This window comes from Homalodisca vitripennis, chromosome X, assembly GCF_021130785.1.
Source record: "Homalodisca vitripennis isolate AUS2020 chromosome X, UT_GWSS_2.1, whole genome shotgun sequence".
In the NCBI taxonomy this organism is placed as follows: Eukaryota; Metazoa; Arthropoda; class Insecta; order Hemiptera; family Cicadellidae; genus Homalodisca; species Homalodisca vitripennis.
The window spans coordinates 73,350,237-73,370,691 of NC_060215.1; the positions used below are offsets into that span (position 1 = coordinate 73,350,237).

The 20,455-nt window shown below is 32.8% G+C and overlaps 1 protein-coding gene across 2 annotated transcripts in view; it reads left to right on the forward strand.

Annotated features, from left to right (window-relative positions):
* Positions 1–20,455, forward strand: part of LOC124369207 (carboxypeptidase D) — a 95,874-nt gene that overhangs the window by 52,158 nt on the left and 23,261 nt on the right. For both annotated transcript variants that reach the window (XM_046827044.1, XM_046827045.1), the window contains 6 exons: positions 1,680–1,901; positions 6,745–6,936; positions 12,311–12,405; positions 13,915–14,115; positions 16,104–16,346; positions 20,153–20,319. In XM_046827044.1, the coding sequence (XP_046683000.1) occupies positions 1,680–1,901; positions 6,745–6,936; positions 12,311–12,405; positions 13,915–14,115; positions 16,104–16,346; positions 20,153–20,319 (1,120 nt within the window). The remainder of the gene's footprint in view (positions 1–1,679; positions 1,902–6,744; positions 6,937–12,310; positions 12,406–13,914; positions 14,116–16,103; positions 16,347–20,152; positions 20,320–20,455) is intronic.

A 20,455-nucleotide genomic window follows, 5' to 3' on the forward strand; every position in this document is an offset into this window, starting at 1 on the left:
CAAGATTTTGATTACATAAGCAATGTTTTCACTCAGTGTGAACCAAACACCGAAGATAATCATTACACCGGCTATTAAAGTCAAAGAACTAAGATTCCTTTGAATTTGTCATCAGACAATGTGTTTTACTCAAAGCAACGTACTTGAAATAAGGTTATAATTTCAGAGATACAACATAGGTATTGGAATGTTTTTACAGTAGAACAATTTTTAGCTTTAACAAATTTGCCACTATATGTAGTTATTTTTGTATTTAGGTGGATTATATATTCGTACATTGAATTTTGTAAATTAAAATACTTTTGTAGAAAAGGAAAAAAAATATCTATAGAGCGTAAAGGAAAGTTCCCTAAACAAAAATAACATTCATATAAACTACATTAAAAAGAAAATTTAAAGAATTTCTACAAACATTTTCAACAGAGTATCATATATAGTTCAATGAATTTGCAACATTTAAGAGAAAGTAAAAGGCTTGGTAGAACAGAATTACTGATGAAATAAGATAATTTTATGACAAGAGTATATTACAATTGAAAGAGAAATCAAAGTCACCCTACCAGATTTCACCTAACCTACTCTATTTTGTGAGTATATATTTTTCAACAGATTAATCAGTGGCAATAATTATATTTTATATTATTACAATGAAGTGTATTATTAAGTATGAGTCACGGGTGGCACATGAGCTTACATACTTAGTTCTCATGTGTGACATGAGCCGCCTGTGACTCAGACATGCGCAAATGTTTCCCTTCTTCACGCCGATTTCAGCTGCTGTGGTTATCTGCTACATTATTCCACCAGCCTCTAAGGTACAGGGTAGATCTATACATTTGTTATGTTTTGGAGCTTTATTCGATATAGTTCAGTATTGGTCTAATTAAATATAAACAGATTGCGCACAAGCTCTGTAGTAGTAACAGAATTCGGATGCCGAACTCAGCAGGGTGAGTACATGCTATACTAGTGATAGAGAAGAACAGTTAGTTCGAAAATACAATCCCTGGCACATGTGCTAGGATGAAAGCTGATCACGTGGATAACTTGAAACACACACTAGTTGTTTGAAGGAGTTACAAAAACAGACTCAGCTAGTTGCATGATCAGCTTCCGGTCAAAAATTATTTGAAAGACAAACATTTCCTCATGTAAGTTAGGATGAGTTGAAATCCTTATTTCATCCATATATGAAAAAAAGAGATACTTTCTTTGACATAGTGCCACCGACAATATAGCAAGTTTTGTTCATTTATGATTTTATAATTTGATACGTCAGGTTAAGTGTTAGGGCTTCTTAGCCCTAACTTTGCCTGGTAAAATAAGACATCTTTACTTTACATCGAAGGATTCCAACCTCCTGTTTACTTCAACATACTATGTTTTATTTTTAGTTTCCCATACTATGTTATGTATGCACTTTGGTTCTATTTTGGAATTAATGTAATTTATTATTGCAAATATTAACAATTTTTATTCAATTATTATATATATATATATTGCATATATATGTATATTTTATTTAATTAGGTTATTTGAATTAACTTGGATCTACTTCAAATAGATCGCAAAATACGAAACTGTTTTAAAACTAACTTGCTAAATCTTTCTGTACTTTAAGGATTTTTTGCAACTCATGATTGTTCTATGATGTTTAAAGCGTGGATGGTTTATTCTAGAGGTAAAGCTGGAGCATCTCATCAGGAACAGAACAGACCAGTTTGGTTTCGTGATACCACAGACATTTGCACATCATCACTATGCAGCTCTGGAGAAGGAACTGCAGAACTTGGCTGAGGAGTATCCAAGTATCACTCGGCTCTACTCTATTGGTGAGAGTGTGCAACATAGACAACTCTATGTGCTGGAGATATCTGACCGTCCCGGTGTCCATCAACCAGGTTCGCATTTTATTTGGATAACATTAGTGATAAGGCACTGGAAAACCAATTTTTGTTCTTTATGGCTGCTTATGTAAGATCTTAAGCATACATTTTGAATGTACAAAGGACATTTTAGTGTTGATGGGATGAAGACAATTAGGGAGTCTGTAGAACAGACTGTTTTGACATTAAACTAATTATTAATTAATCAAACATAGCACATACAGTCTAAGATTGTTTTTGTTTAAAATACATTATTACTGAAAAGATTGTTAAGTTTTTATGGTATTATGAACTGGAAGTGTGAAAAAAATCCTAAATATACAACTATAACTAATGTGCAAACCATGTTACAAGCAAAATGACTGGGGTTTTACATCTGTTCCTCAAACTCATCAGGTTGTTGGTGAGTCACATGATGTTATACATTATTTCCACATTATTATCATTGGCTTCATTAATACAGAACATTTGATGCTCAAGCGCTAAAAACACTTAGACTATGATGAATTCCAAGATGAATGGTGTAGAATCATTTCTTACATTTGATATGATCACATTTTGTCAATGCTGTCAACCTTGTTCTGCACAGTACTCTCTAACTCACATAGGCCTGCATAGAGAAAAGCAGAATAAGGCTAAGAAAAGAGTGACCTCTCCCTCTGTAATGTGTTTGTGTATTCCTTGAACTAAATGGCTATATTGCAGAATTATGATTTGAAACCCTTACAGGTGTAAATATATTTAACTAATTATTGTAATATAATGAACATTCCAGTTTGATTTCAATTGCAAATTAAAATTTAATCCGACTGCTGGCTTTATTTCTTTTTTACTTCTTACCATCCAGATATTTAGAAATTTCATGAATCAAACTAAATATTGACAATTTTACATGGAAACTAGGTTTGTGGTTGTTGCAATGTGTATGATTTTCAGCAAAAATACTTTTGTGGTATTTGCATTTTGTATATATTGTTGGCAGCACATAAGCCTGTACGTATAAGTCCATAATTCTTTTTTCAGATGAGAAGCCGATCCCCTTTTAAGCCTTATTCTGCCTGTCCTCATGATCCTGTGCGAGGATCTTATCAAACAGAATAAGGGGGATAGTTGATACAGTACAAGGTCGATGGTACTGATAAAAAGTGCAAGGGTCTCAGACAGGATTCAACCTGCGCTATCTCTAACACAGACTCAAAGTCCAATGTCTTAGACCACTCGGTCATTGGCACTCCCATACAATAATCCCAATACCTCCTATGTGTTTCAAGGATTGAAACAATTGACCTTAAATTTGCCTAAGCATGTTAAAATACAACCTAATAACACAACAAAGTAATTTGAAATGGGCTCATATTTTTCCCTCCATATACAGATATTAAGTAAATCATTGACATTAAATATATTATATTTATATTTAAATGTTTAAATATAAATATAATATAAATAACTCATACATTTTTATTGTTAAAAAGCCTGTTTAGGTAAATTTAATAAAAAAATTAAAGATTTTCATTAAAAAGTAATTGACATGTAGTAATTTCAATTAATTAATCTATTTGTTCTATGTACAATTTATAGTTGAACATATCAAAAGATTATTTTTTTAAATAAAGTAATCTTAATGACTTAAAATAACTTTGAGCTTATTAAATATTAAACAATGTATTGAATTATACTAAAAGTTTTATTTATGTGACAATTTGCATTTTTTAAAGAAATGTGCCTTGGTAGTTTTAGATAACTTACATAAAAAATTATAGTGTCAAAAGGGTACAAAATTAGCATCTTCGTTTTATTTGAGATTAAATTTATTTTTTACTTGTTAGTGAAAATCATAAATATCCACCAGTTGATGCACAGATCGAACGATACTGGCAAATTTTTTCTGAATTGTTTCTTATGTGTTTCAGGCCTGTACTTAAGTACTTATATTGATTCTGTGTGAAATAATAATAATCTTTATTGCAGTTTGATAATATTTACATTGTATTGCAATCATCATTTGTTTTAACTCCTATAGCTAAGGCATTCACACATACATTCAAACATACATAAGTGATCATTTATTCTCTCATTCAGTAATATTAGGACCGTCACACCCGCACAGAAATTAGAGACTAATTATCCCAGTGGCATGTCAGGAAGTCATCGACTGAATAAAACGCATTTGACACCAAAAGGTGTTTCAACTGAGCTTTGTAATTATAAAAATGTTGAGTGTGTTTTAGCTCTTCAAGGAGCCTGTTAATTAATTTGACGCCAACTTGTTTGGGAAGGTTCACAAAAGAAACAGTTGTGTGTTGCTGAAGACGTAAGATATCCCTGCCTCTAGTCACATAATTGTGGACCTCCCTGCCCTGCATTAAAGTGCACCATGAGATACAGTATAATACCACTTCATGAATATAGAGGCAGGGTAATGTCAGCAACCCAAGCTCTGTGAAAGCATCTCTACACTCAAGCATCTCTGTAGTTTAACCCAGAAAGAATTCTGGCCGCTTTCTTCTGAAGTCTAAATACTCTGAAAATTGTTGTTGGGAACAGCTTCCCCAAAGTTAAATTCCTTATGAAATGTGAGAATAAACAAGGCCAAAATAGGCCATTCGTAAGACTTCCAGACAAGATGCCCGTCCGGATGCCCAATGCATGAATACCTGACGTTACCTTAGCACAAACTTTGTCAACGTGATCATTCCTAGTCAGACCTTGATCAAGGTACATTCCTAGGAATGTTGTGGAGTCTGTAACTTCGAGGACAACATCTTCCACAAACACACAAGGTTCTTTTGAATTTTCCTGTTGGTTTAGAGTGAACTTGATAACTTATGATTTTGATTTGTTTGTCTTCAGATTAATTTCGGAAAGATTTTGAATGGAAGAATTCATTTCTATAACAGAATCTATTTCCAAATCCTGAAAAGTTTTAGATGAAATACAGAGAGTTGTATCATCACAGTACTTAACCATTCGTCTAGTTTGGATCGGCGATTTTGAATTGTTTACATATATCAAAAACAAAACTGGCCCCTAGGATTGATCCCTGAGGGAAAACGTAAGGCATATCAACCTTTTTTGTTATGACATTCCAATATGAACACTCTGATCCCTGTCTTTGAAATAAGACGAGAGCCATGCAAGCTAACTGGAGCAGCAGTGTCTCATGATGCACACAGTCAAAAGCTTTTGACATGTCAAGAAATATGCTTAGCACATGTTCCCGCCTGTCCAGGCCATTGACAACCGATTCTATAAGATATGTAATTGCATCTATAGTCGACCTGTTTTTCCTAAATCTAAATTGTCCCGGGTTGAGAATATCACATACTCTGAACAAATGATATGATTTCATAATTAAACATGCTTATTTATGATAAAAAGATGCATTCATGCAATGGAAAATATATACTTGTAATAATATTTCTACGTATAGTGAATGACGTTTGATTATCTCTTCTTTATTTTTAGTTTTGAGAAATTCAGAAATGAAAGGTGTATTAAGAGTTAATGGAGATGTGTGCCAAAAACTTATTTGTACCACAATTGAACTAATTCTTTACTTTTCGTAATCTGGTTTGAATTTCAGAAAAAAGTACTATGTGAAAATTCCAAAAATGTATCCTTCATTTCATTTCAATACTTAAAATAGTTTATGATAAAATAGTTCAAAATATATACAGTTAAGTCCCGCTAATCTGAACTAATTGGATCCGAACCTAATTGGGATTAGCCGGAATGACAGAAAAACACTGTTTTAAGCGTGAGAATGGGTCTATTTGGTTATAGAATTGTCAACATTGTTTATTAAAACACGTTTTTGGACTGTTTTACAGTATTTAATGCGACAAATTGTGTTGGACTGCGAATACTAAGCACAGTTAGTAAGTTACAGTATACCGTAATTCACCTTTACAGCTCACAATGGACATGTCCACCAGACTACTCCCTCTCTCTCGGCACACCAAAAATACACACACTGACTCATAGAACAGCTGCACATTGCGCTGTAGTCTGCAGTGGTCGCGAGCAAACATCGATTCCACTGTTGTGATTATGTGCGTAATGAAAATGTGAGAGCTGATTCTTATGGCGAGTAAGCGAAAGCATACCACCGTTACTCGTAAAGATGAGCTAGAATGTAGTACAAGCTAGTAAGTTAAGGTTCTGCCTATACAAAGAAAACTAAATAAAATACGATATCATGTTTATCATGCAAGGCAGTACATACGGCACAAACAACAGTCTGTGTGACACTTAGCTCTCTACCTTCACAGAGAGACCTTAAGATCCATTAGCACTATCTCTGAAAGATTGTTTTATTTACTATAAAAGTGACTGCTACATAGATTTTTTGACTCTAATAGACATATTACTTAGTCCCATGTAAGAATGGTACTTAGTTCTTTTAAATGTTATGCACTCCAGATTCAATTACAAATACTTAATTCACTACTTGAAGCTATGAGGATACCTTGTAGGCTATACCTAAAGTGTGTATACACACTGAAACACAGAAATATTACTAACAATCACAATAATGAACAAAGTTTTGAGTATAATTTTTCTTAAAATGTTAAAAATTATAAACTAAATTAAGTACAGTTCCTTTATATCTCATTTTATATCTGAGATAAAGAGGACTTTGTGTTCTCGACATTACTAGTAATTTTCTTCTAAAAATATTGAGTCGAAAAATGTGACAGAAAGGATGTTTAAAAATGCTGAGAAAAATGTTTCTTTCAACATGTTGAAGGTACCGTGAATTCTTTGAATCCTTGAAGCCTGTAAATGGTTTTCAATAATGCTTGATAAAGAGAAATTTGAAAAATTGAATAATGTCATATTTGATTCCCTGCAGGAAAGCCAGAGTTCAAGTACATAGCCAACATGCACGGAAATGAAGCTGTGGGACGGGAACTGCTACTACTTCTGGCTCAATACTTATGCCAGAACTACCAGACAGATCCTCGAGTCACTCGACTTGTCAGCTCAGTTCGTATACATCTCATGCCCTCCATGAATCCTGATGGCTTTGAAGTATCATCTGAAGGTAACAGCATTACAGGCAGTAAATAATATAGTCCTTGGAGAAGTGTGTATTAAATAAAAATACTTGGTTTTTCCTGTTCTTAGTTTATATTTATAAAGTAGTAAAAACTTTAAAAAGAAAGACTCTTATTTGTTAGAATTATTTTGTTATGATATTCCTTGCTGACTTAGCTACTTTTTAGTTTATTTTCTGTATTTTTTATGTATGAATTTTTATAAGCGGTTATAAGCAACAAGTAAAACATTACAGCTTATTCCTGTTCCCACTCATGTTACATACCACCTTCAGCTTATACTGATCTTCCTCCGATGTTAAATGTGACATGACCCCATACATCCCACTTTGGCGTTGGAATTAATTTCTAGTGTTACTATATTCAGGGCATCAAGAATGGATTTTCTCTTTCCTTAAATATTCATTGCTTTGCATGAAGGCTGAATCTGTTTGCAGCTGTCAAATTTCAAACATTTGGTTTTAGTTTTCATTAGATTTTGCATGTCACTAACATGTATGTAAGCCAGATGAAATGTGTCATCTCAAACCACATACTTCTGTGTGACCTCGCCTAAACAGAACTTGATACTGCACTTATCACACTTTGACATGTTTACGTATTTTTCAATGGGTACAGTGAATAATATCATTGTAGTTTTAATAAGAATAAGAAATACTATTAATAATTAAATAACAAGAATTAACTACCCGGCAGAGTGGGAAGCTGTACTTCTCTAAGGTCTTATTAGAGTTAAGGAGGAAGGGTTTGGTTATTTGCCCAAAACTGTAAAACAACCTCCCCTTTGACCTTGTTAACTCCTGTAATGCATTTAAGAAAATGTTTAATTATTGTATAACGCCTGAATAGCTGTCATAAGAATAAGTAGAGTGCATGTGTTTAATATTTTATTGTAATAGGTTAGTTTTGTTATTTATTAAGTTAATGACTAGAAGTTATTTTTAAAACCAGATGTAGATTAAAATTACTTGTCAATAAAAGGCATTTTATTTATTCATAAAACTTCAACCATTCATGTTGATCGAGAATGTCCTTAATTAATAGAAGAAGAGAGAAACATATCAGCTGACTCATAAGATGAAACTTGGCAGTATAAACCTAAATAATCCCCAGATGGAAATTGGTAGTTTTCAGTGTCAGAATTCCTCAGCCAACTGACATCATGGATGTAAATTTCAAGAGGAGGATGCCCATATTTTCCTTGATGAGTGCAACAACACCAGGGTAGGCGTTAGCTAGATTGTAGGTTGTAATGAAAAGGTCCTGGATATTCTGACTTTGATGGAGCTGTGACACAATTAAAAATCTATAAATCTTAAAAGAGATATTTTCTAATTTTGGAATAAAATACATCCATGGGAAAAGAGTGCTCATCCAGTCTTAACTTGGAGCACTGAAGTTACCAATCATTAAAATGTCATTTTTAATTAAATCACCTTTCCTCAAAAACAGTTTGAAATGTGTCAAGGGCATTAACATAAAGCGAAAGAATCTCCTGAAAAAACATTTTTGACACTCAATATGATATAGTCAAAAATGTCTCTGCAGACTTTAATTGCATACGGAGACTTATTGAAACAGAAAGTCAGCTGGAGGAAATAAGATAGTTCAGCTCACTAAACTAGGTCTTCAAGTAAATGTCATCTTTAATATGTCTTGCTACATTGGATTGAATTTTCTTAAACTCCATATCAAAAGTCTTTAGGATATTGCCATTCTTTAAATACAAATCACATCAGTGGTGAAAATAAACTCAGATACAAGTATTAGTGTCAGAACCCACAGAAAAGCCACCAGGTTTTTCAGCAAGACTAGAGGATTAATTTATACTACATACTGGAATTTTATCATTCCAAGGCCTTGAATGCTCAGAACACTTACAATAGTTGTAAATTCTAGGTTTAAAATACTCATATTTGACTTACATGAATTCAAGAGATTTAAGATGTGTATGACCAACACAAGAACCACAGATATTTGACTACAATATGTGCTTCCCTCACACATAGAGTAAGACTTGGCTAAAGGTGATGACTTGGCTCAAACTATGACTGACTAAAATAAAATAACAGATAAGATAAGAGACAGAAAACCAGTTGAGTTTTATATAGTAATAAAACATAAATTTGAATTTCACCAGTCATAAACTACTAAGAAACTTGCCTTTGACTAGAGGCAATAAATGAGTATGACTCTCACCTACTGTTTTGAGATATAACATAGCCACAATCAAAGAGGACACAAACATCACTGTATTAGCCACCTGTACGGCTTAAAATATCTACACAGTCATTACTCAGCCTGAACTAGGAGCAGGTTTAGTGTGTCTTATTCTGATGTGAAAGCATCAAAACAACAGTCGGAACTAACAATTCCTAGAGAAAACCGAAGAAATAATACTAGGCCAAAGGCCAAGAATTAATTGTACATCATCAAATTAATTTGGAGAGTTTTATTTTGGTGACTGCCACATAATTAAATTTTTTTAAATGTCTATGTGTGGGATGTGCCTGAAAACAATTACGGTTAAGCAGATAAGGTTGTCGTGCAAAGACTGTGTTAAGGATTTTCACGCAAGTTGTCTGAAAATGAGCAAGGCTGATGTAGAGTGTGTGACAGCGGATAACCTAGTGTGGAGATGCCAACCTTGTGCTTCAGAACGGCGAAAGAGTATGAGGTTCGAGTCTCAAGCAACGGAGGGGAAACTTACTATAGAAGACGTTATGAAGAAGATTATTGAAGTGGCAGAAAGCCAAAAAGAAATGGAGAAAAACTTCAATAAGTCGTATGAAACACTCTACAGTAAAATCGACGAGAGTACCGAAGCCGTCAAGATACAAACTGAGGAAGTGGAAAAATGCCTCGCAATAGTTGATGGCCTAGTAACTGAGAATAAAATACTCAGGGAGAAAATCAGTTCTCTGGAAGCACGCATCGAGGAGCAGGAGCAGTATTCAAGAAGGAACACTGTTGAAATCCATGGTATCCCACAGGAAAAAAATGAAGACGTGTCTGTCGTAAAGGAGGTGGGAAAAGCGTTGGACTTCAATATATCCAATACAATGATTGATGCCTGTCATCGTCTGGGAAAAAGATCCGGGCCCAACAGTCCTCCGCCTGGAATAGTGCTGAAGTTTGTAAGCCGACTAGATAAAGAAGAGCTGCTAAGAAAAAGACGTGTCAAAAGTAACTTCTCGACGCGGTACATGAACCTGGAAATGGACAAGCCGGTCTATATCAACGAATCCCTGACACCGATGAAGAGGAAGCTCATGGCAGAGGCACGGAAGTTTAAGCGTGAGAACAATTATCAGTTCGTTTGGGTGCGGGATGGAAGGATCTTTTTACGAAAAGAGGAGGCTTCTAAAGTTATTCATGTAACTTGCCAGGCTGACCTGCCAAAGGTAAATGTAAATAAATAGCTTATGTATGAAGGTTAAACTCAGTACCAGTATCTATTTCTTTTGTATGTTAATATATTAAGTGTTATTTTTTATTTTATTATTATATTATGTAGGTCACCTTTGCTACAAAATGAATAAAGTATACTAGTTATTTTGTATTCAGTATTAAGTAAATATAAACATAAAATCTTTAATTATGACTAATCAACATTCTGTAAAAATAATCCATCAAAACATAAGAAGCCTTCGTAAAAACTTTGATCTTTTTATACTTGAAATTGAACAGAGAAATACTTTTCCCGATATAATTATTTTATCTGAAATATGGATCAACAGTAAAGAAATAAATTTTTATGAAATACCAAATTATGTTTTATATTCAAACTGTAATGATACCTACAGAGCTGGTGGCGTTATCATTTATGTTAAAAATTCAATAACTGTTATAAATTCAACAATAGTAGAAATGCAAACAGCTGACGCATTAAAAATATCATTAAAATTATGTAACTTTGACCTTTGTATTTTGGCTCTATATAGATTATATTCATATACAATAGATTCGTTTATTAAAGAGTTTACTAATATTTTAGATGGTTTTAAGAAGGAAAAAAGTTTTTTAGTTGTAGGCGACATTAACATAAATATTTTGGAAAATCATTATCTTGTAGATAATTATCAAAGGTTAATGGCAGTCAATGGTTTAGAAAGTCTTGTTATGCCAGGTTATGCTAAATGTTAATTTAGGATCAACCTCTGGATTTTCCTCTAGTTATACTTATTATCATAAAAAAATCTATTTGTTCATAATTTACTGACAAAACAACTAAATATTGTAATAATAAAGTTGTAACACTGTAATCATTTTTTAGCTTACATTTGAGGATTAAACATGGTAAGTTTTTTCTTTAATATTACAAGTACCTTTCTTAATGTGTGGATAACTCCAACCCTCAGTGCCAATACTCTCACTTTTTTCTCTCCTCTCCTATTCTGATTCCTTTTTTATCACCAACCTCATCATTAGGATAAAATCCTCTCTGTGGTATACCAGAGAACCCAACTGTTTCAGTGGGTGCGAAACAAAGGAGAATTAAAGAACTGAAAAAATTAAAAACCTGGAAATGTAATGTAGCATTATGTATGTTTATTATGCAGTATATTGTGTAGTATTGATATTAATAGTAACATTATGAAACTAAAGTTATTACCCTTGTAGTTAGCTATTAATGATGTGCTAAATCTATAAAATAAGTTACTATATTCAACAAATGCTCTGTCTTTATATGTTGTTTTTCATATGAAACATTCATCTGGTAACCTTCTTTTCTCTAAAAGAAGGTTTTAGTTTAGAGATAGACAAAAAGTCAGTAAAAGGTATATTAGGACTTGAAAGAAACTAATTGGTTAGAGGGTAAATTTGTTGTACATGAATGTTAAAGATTATATGTTTTGACCATTTCTCATACAGCCCATTACAGATAAATATATGCAGCCCTAGGTGAATACAATCTTTAACATTTGTCCACAAATTACTTGTAATCAAATAGATTTAAAAATTAAGAAGTTCAAAAAAGTTATAAACAAATAGCTAAAGTATTTGGTACCAACTGTATTAATTAACTTATGATAAATAACAAAAAACAATTCTACTTATATAAAAGTAGGGTTAAGTGCAATATAATTGAGTACTAAGTTTTTTTTCTATTTATATTTCTTTCTATGAAATTATGTGGTGATAAAAAGTGCCATGCGGCTTGTTGTTCACTTTCAAAAAACCTCTGTAACAATAGCAATAGAATATATTTCGAAAGTTTGAAGTGGCTGAATCAATGTTCTTATATCATTGTAAAATTTCTATGTTCTTTTATTGTGCAGGTTAATTGTATCATGTGTTGCGGGTAAATATTTTTTAATAAATCGATAAATTCTTCCATTTTCTGTTGTTGTTTTTTAGGAGATGCAACTAGTTTGACTGGTCGAAACAACGCAAACAAAGTAGATCTGAACAGAGATTTTCCAGACCAGTATTTGGATGAATCCCCTGTAAAAGTAAGTATTTCATAAACTGCAAAGGGTCTTTTACAAATAATTAGAAAATGTTTTATGCTATTGATTAGTTTTAGCATCTACCAAATTTTCATAATAGTTTGCTTTGCAATAAAATTAAGAGTACTTTGCATGAATAAATGATTTAACCAACGATAACATCAAGATGCTCTACTACAAAGTGGCACAGAATAATAGGAATGTTTTAAATGAGAAGTGGCAGCCATGGGCAGGCGGTAGCTCTGCGGGTTCATGACATTTAAAGAGTAAATGCCATTTCAGTAATAATGTATCAGTGGAAGGAACAACAGCGTACTTTATCCATAAAAATGTTTTATCAAAACAATGATAGTTTGGTAGCGCCGCAGAGGGAGCTTCAATGCTTTTATAATTTAGGATGCCATGATGCAGTTCCGTCGAAACACACAATAAAATATTTGATTAATAACTCTGAAGAGATTGGTCTGCCATCAAGAAGAAACCAACAGGACGACCAAGAAGTGTGTATTCTCCAGTGAACATTGATGTTGTACACAAGTCTGTGTTTACTTAACTTATATCCATGTCTCCCTTACTATATCTCTTAAAATGTTTCAGTGTTTTTAAAGTAAAATTTCTACATAGTTTTCTATTACTTGGATCATTAAACTTTAATTCTGAAAATTCTAAGAGTTGAGCATCATGTCTGATATTTTAATTATGATACATGATCGATTTCATTTTGTACAATCTATATTAGTGGTGAAGTTATCTATGGCTGCCTGAGAATCATATGTGACTGTAATTGGAAACTACCAAGTATGATATTTTATCCACTTTTAATAAGTTACTGAATTTGTTTTAAATTATATCTTTTGTAATACATTTATGTTTATCTCCAGCCAAAATACATTTTTTAATTTATTACATAGTATATTACACAATATATTTAATTTAGTTCAAAATGTATCTACCAGACAGTTTTCTATGGGACATGATGATATATCATTTGATATTGTTACAAAACCAATTAATTCTATTTTAAACCTCTTGTTGATATAAACAATTCCTCTTTAATTTTTGGAATATTTCCTGATATTGTGGAGTCTTGAATGACTAGTCCGGGAGACAACAGGGATTGAGTACCAGTATGTACTGAAAGTCTGATAACCCACCTCTCCCCTATTGTGGTCAACAACTTGGGGGGAGGGGAGAAGTCTGATGGGAAAGCAACCTACTTTACTGCCCATATTTTAAGAACTGCTACAGACAAAGCACTGCAACTAAAGCACTTTAATACCTAAACATATTACATTTGAAAAGGTTGTAACAAAAAAATGTTTAGATTTTATTGATAATGACTTCAGCAAGTTTTAATAAAATTATTTTATTGATCTGGTGTTGGATTATTGCAGTATGTTTTAGTTTTAAAATATTTAAGTTGTTGTATTGTATTTGGCAATTCAATTGTTTACTAATATACTGTCTACCTGTATGTCTGCAAATTGATTCTGAGTTGTTAAAATGTTTCAGGTTGAAAAACTAAAGCAGCCTGAAACTAAGGCTATCATGGATTGGTTGCACCAGTACCCATTCGTGTTATCAGCAAATTTACATGGTGGTGCTTTAGTTGCTAATTATCCTTATGATGATAATCCAGAGATGAGGAATGGTATTGAAAATCTTAGTCCTGATAACGATGTTTTTGTATTGCTTGCCAGAACCTACTCTGATGTAAGTTTACTTGTAAAATATGTAGAGTGTTCACAAAAGGGTGTCACAAACTTCTGTGGCTGATAGTACTCATCATCTGAAACAAAAAATGTCATATAATTACAGGTTGATAAATGTCTCGTTTAGCTACTAGTCGCCTTTTGTTTTTTTATTAAAAATTATTGTCTCTAAAACTATTCAAGCTAAAGAAACCAAATTTGGCGCATAGGTTTGAATGGATAAAAGGAAAATAAAAAATAAAAATTGTGTTATTTTCTTTAAAATTAACAAAACCCCGCCTATTGAAAATTTTAAAAGTTAAATAACAAAACAAAAAAACCAGTATAGTCATAAAAAATTAACTAGACACCAACTATTTTAACAATTTCATTACAAACCCGCCTATTGAAAATTTTAAAAGTTAAATAACAAAACAAAAAAACCAGTATAGTCATAAAAAATTAACTAGACACCAACTATTTTAACAATTTCATTACAATTCCAACATGTCTTTTTCCAATGAAACCCATTAACGCATAAGCGAGCACAACCACTTTAAAGATACACTTGTATAAACTGGGACTGCCCAACATTCACAATTGAGGGGTATTATTTGTTTGTTGCTCTTAGTATTATTATGTTTTGACATGATTTGTTGGGTGGAACAGGAAATCAGTTAATTGATTTTCACGAAACTGGTTTTAAATTGGGCATGTACATTGTATCTGACGCAATCCAATTATTGTTCTTGGTATCACACATAGATATAAATTTATGTGTGATACATGAAATTTTGATTGATAAAAATAAAAAATTATCATAATTCAAACTCTAATTGTGATTTCCAAATAATGACAGAATATTGAAAGGAAAACCCACAAGTTTGATGTCAAAATGATTTTAACCTGTTTGTAATGTAATTTTGATGTGATAATGATATTAATATAAAATAAAGCTACAATGATTATTAACAAAATCCAAACTTATAACCTAAAGTATAATAAAATATTATTTAACAATGAATAAAATTTAAAGGAAAAAGGCTTTATTTCACAATAATTAAATATCAATATACCCAGAGTACTAGACATTAGACAGCAATCTTCATTCATTTTTGCACAACAATAACTAACAACAATTTTACCAATAATAGAATCTTTCATTGTTTTTCTAAATTTAGGCATTTATGAATGTATGTGTGTTTTTTTAATTTTTGTTCCCGAGTACATGGGGTTTCTGTAAAAATTGTTTTTCCTTGGATGTAGCTTATCATACAATTTGAAACAAAAATTATATTCTTTAATATATTCTAAAATATATAAACCATACACTGTAAAAATGTGTAGGTTTGAGAAATACTATTTTACAGAATTGTCTTGTTCTAAATTGTACGTTATTCTTACTACTATATTTATTTAATGAGAATTCTATCAAGGGTTTGAAAAGATGTGGCTGGCTCCATATTCACAGATAATATATGAAATTGAATGTGAACGTTAAAAATTATTATAAAATCTGGTTGCTCACAAACAGTTAGATGTGGTTTAGTGCATATAGCCCGAATTAATTATACAAATTGTTTTATAAATATATTTATCCTAGCTAAGATTAATATAAGAGTTTAGAATTAATATTAAAAATTTGCCATTCTCAAGCTGTTCAATACAATTACAATTTATAAAAATATAAGTTTCAATATTTTCATTTTATTTTCTCAAAGAACATCTGAGAATTTTTTCTCAATATTTACTACTAGAACACTGTCTGAAAAAATTGCTGGTGCTTGAAAATTATGTCATATATATGTCTGTTGAAAAAATATGGCTGACAAGTAGATGTTTAATAATTATCAAATAGTATAAAGTATGTTATAAATTTAAATTATTACTAATTACATTTTATTATACATTACTATAACTATATGTTCATATAATTGCTTCGGCAGTATATATACTTAAATTTATTAGTATATTTGTCTTATGCTAAACTAACAAAATCTTTCTCAATAGGCACATCCCACAATGCACTTGGGTGAACCATGCCCTGGATTACCCAATGAACGGTTTCATGACGGCATAGTGAATGGTGCAAAGTGGTATGTCGTGTCAGGTGGCATGCAAGATTACAATTACCAACATTCCAACTGTCTTGAGATAACTCTGGAAGTGGGATGTTTCAAGTACCCAAACCACACAGAACTCGCTAAGTACTGGATGGACAACAGAGAACCTCTTCTTAGATTTATGGAACAGGTGCTTAATTATTCTTTCAGGTTTCTAAAACTGTATAGGAACAAATTTCTAACAACATATTTATAGGTTGGTATGGCATACATGTCTTTTACAGAATCTTTAATTTGATTACGATAAAATTTGTATAATGGTCTTACATGGTCTTAATTTGTTTATGGTGAAGCAGATGAATCTCCTTAATATATTGGGTTATATACAAGATTTGTCTGAAAAGTATCCGACCTCCATGTGCTGGCTGACTGATATGCAACCAATCATCTCAGACCAAATATGGGAGTAGAGGGGGGGAACCCTTACAAGACCGCCGTCAGACATTCTCTGTGCCACAACGCTTTGTTTATTACGTTATTACATGTGCTTGCACCACATTTCACTATGACGGAACATCTTGAGCACAGAATTTGCATTACGTTTTGTCAGAGACTTGTTCATTCTGCTTCAGAGACAATGTTCGTTATACTCAAAGCTTTTGGTGACGAGTCTGTGCATGACACATATAAAAGAGCGGTTTTTGTGACTCAAACATGGTTTCATTTCAATGCAGAGTGATCTAACAGGTCTGCAGCAATCATAAATGCTGTAAACATGTGATGTGTTCCAGCAGCAATCAACATAAATAGACAGCCAACTAAAATCATTTTTAGTGTCATAAGGTGGATACGATAATATTCAATGCAAAGGAATCGGACTGAACTGTGAGTTGGTCATGCATCACAACAATGCACCAGCTCATAATAAAGATTTACTCAGCTCTTTTTAGTGAAACATGATATCAAACAACTTTGACATCTCCCTTCAGTTCTCATAAGATTTATGGCTGTTCCCAAAATTGAAAACTCCTCTACAAAGGATCAAAATTTGAGGTTGTACAACAAATTCAGACAAAATTTGATGAGGGCTATGAAGAAAAAATTCGTGTTAGCTAATCCAAAAAATGAATTCAAGGAATGTTTCTGGAAGTTTGAAGAGCATTGGACAACGGTAGTTTCTCATGGAAGGGAATATTTTAAAGGGAATCGGGTTGCTGTTAGTGCTTAATGACTCATGTTCTTGTGAAAAGTCACAATCGGGTACTTTTCTGTCAAACCCCATACATACTGGTTACGGGTGCATAACAAGAATTGAATACCAACAACAAACTCTCAAATGTTGGTTTTACATGTTGGTTACATGGTCTGCACATGTTACTGTACTGAACGCACATCAAGTAAATGCATAACAACTAACCAAGATATGAGATGTGTCCAAAAAGTATCGGACCTTGACGTCTGGCATGAACTGACGTTACTCGGCAGCAATGGCAATCTGGTCCCCTTCAAAGTACTCCCCTCCACAAGCCACTACCTTATTCCAACGCTCCTCCCACTTCCGGAAACACTCCTTAAATTCATTTTGCAGAATGGCTAACAGGTCCTTCGTCGCATTTTGTTTTATTTGTTTCAACATCGTCAAATCTTTTACCTTTCAAAGGAATTTTTAATTTCGGAAATAGCCAGAAGTCACAAGGAGCTATGTCAGGACTGTAGGGAGGCTGTCGTAGTTGGTTGATGTCGTGTTTGACCAAAAGACGCTGAATAAGATTTGAAGAATGAGCTGGCGCGTTGTCGTGGTACAGGATCCAGTCGCGGCTTGTCCACAGTTCAGGTCGTTTCCTTTGCACTGCATCTCGTAGCCGCCTTAGGACCTCAAGATAATACTCTTTATTCACTGTCTGGCCTCTTGGAGCATATTCGTGATGAACAACGCCGTCCTGGTAAAAAAAAACTGTCAGCAGTAATAACTTTTTTAAATAGCCCTGGGCCACTTTTTATCAAATCCAGATTGTCCTGTGCGATTTCAAGTCGACAGTTCTTTTGGTCTTCTGTCAGCAGCCGAGGAACAAATTTTGCTGAAACACGGTTCATTTTTAAATCTTTGTGTAAAATGTTACAAACTGACGATTTTGGTATTCCTAAATCTTCTTCCAGCTCTCGGACAGTCAATCGACGGTTTTCATTAATTGCTGCACGAACACGTACAACATTTTCAGCGTTTCTGGCCGATGAAGGCCTGCCAGATCGATCATCACTCTCCACTGATATGCAGCCATTTTTAAACCGCCTAAACCACTCTTTCATTTGTGTATCACCCATAGACACGTCACCATAAACTTTTTGTATCATAGTAATTGTCTCTGATGCTGAATGGCCAAGTTTTTGGCAAAATTTAATGCAAATGCGCTGCTCAACATGTTCAGTCATACTGAAATGCGACACACACACGGAAATAGTATGGAACAGAGCGCTGTGACTCACTGAGTGACCGGATCATATCCAATGCCTAATATGGGAAGGAGTAGGCTCGCCCCTCCCCTCCAATAACCGATTCGAGCCGGTCGGTTACGCCGCGGCCGCCTACTGGTCGGAGGTCGGATACTTTTTAGGGCAGACCTATATTGTGAGATTAGTTAATCTAATTTTTATATTGATTGCTCTGCATTTTACTTATTGTCTGTTTAATTCATTAATCTCTGATTTCAGTTTGTTTTAATTGTATGTAATCATATAGCATGTTTAGCTATTTTACTTCAAGTAAAAATTATTACAAAAAAAAAATAACATTTACAATTGTATCATTGTTAATTTTATGTAGATTTTTATAATATGTGTTACAAAAGCAATATTTTACTTTTAAATTTTGTTTCTTTTTTCTACAAAATTATTTTTAAAGCCCCCTTATAGCTGGTTATTTTTCTTCAAGCTTTTATAATAATATAGTGGAGTAATTATTTTTTAATGTTTCTTATTTTATTGTTCTTTTAAAAACAACCAAAAAAAATTGTGAAGGTGTACAAAACTCTCGTTTTTATCAAAATTGATTGATGCCTCCAGACTTTTAGACTTAATAAAATACCACACCAATAGATCAACCCGTTAAACCCTGAATAAAATAATATTATTTCTTAAAACTGCTGAAGTCTACAATACTACCACATGCAAAACGCTTTGTTTATGTTTGATTTTGTATAAAGCAAATTATTTTTCAGGTCCTATTTAAGGTATTACTATTTTTCTGTTACTAAAATATTCAGAATTATATTCTCTAACAAAATACAATACTACAATGCAAGTAATAATTTGTTGTAATGTATTCTTTATGATTATAAACAAAAATTAATGTTAAAAATAACTTTAAACTATTCTGTATGTTTACAGTATTGGTGGCCTTAATACAAAATTGGATACGGCCCAATTGCAATTATGTTAGGGTAAACACACTGGATATCGGCCCTCTGGAAAAGATAACAGATTTTTAAAATCTTTTTCTATTACTCCTATGACATTTGGCTCCCTTATTTGAGCCTACAAAACCATTTTATTCCAATAGAATACAAATTTAAAAATAAACAGCCACAATTGTTTGTTTTATACCAACTACAGACAGCTGTGAACATCTAAATCCACCTTACTATATCAAATAAAAATAGTCAAACTTTTAAAAACATGATTTATCTTGACTATTAAAGCACCAATAACTACAAAATACTATAAACATGGTACGAATTAAATTTTGTGCCCAATGTAATTTATTTAATAACATGAAATGTCAAAAGAATTCTATTCTTGATTAGGATCCTTATTAGACTTCTGTTTGGTATATCATTGAATCGATGAACCCATTGCAATTTATGCTGATGCTATGTGTAAACATAAGTACTAATTTCCCTAGTCACTACACTCTTTCTAGTAAATCTTCACATAGTTAAGAAGATTTCCAAAGAATTGAGAAATTTGTTAGATACCTTAGTAAAATAATTTGATGTTTAGATTCATCGTGGTGTTCACGGGTTCGTACGAAGCACGGAAGGAAATGCAATCGCAAATGCAAGCATAACCGCCCTTGGAATTGATCACAAAGTGACTACAGCCAAGGATGGAGACTACTGGCGTATTCTAGCTCCTGGCACTTATGACATCACTGCTTCTCATAAAGAGTAAGACTTTATGAACTGGTCAACTGGTCTAAGAATACAATAAGGTTTTTGAGTCTTTTATCCTGCTGCAAAAGTCCCTCCATATCCTCTTTGTCTTTGTATCCAAGAAAGTATCTTGTTTTTGTTAAAGAACCTT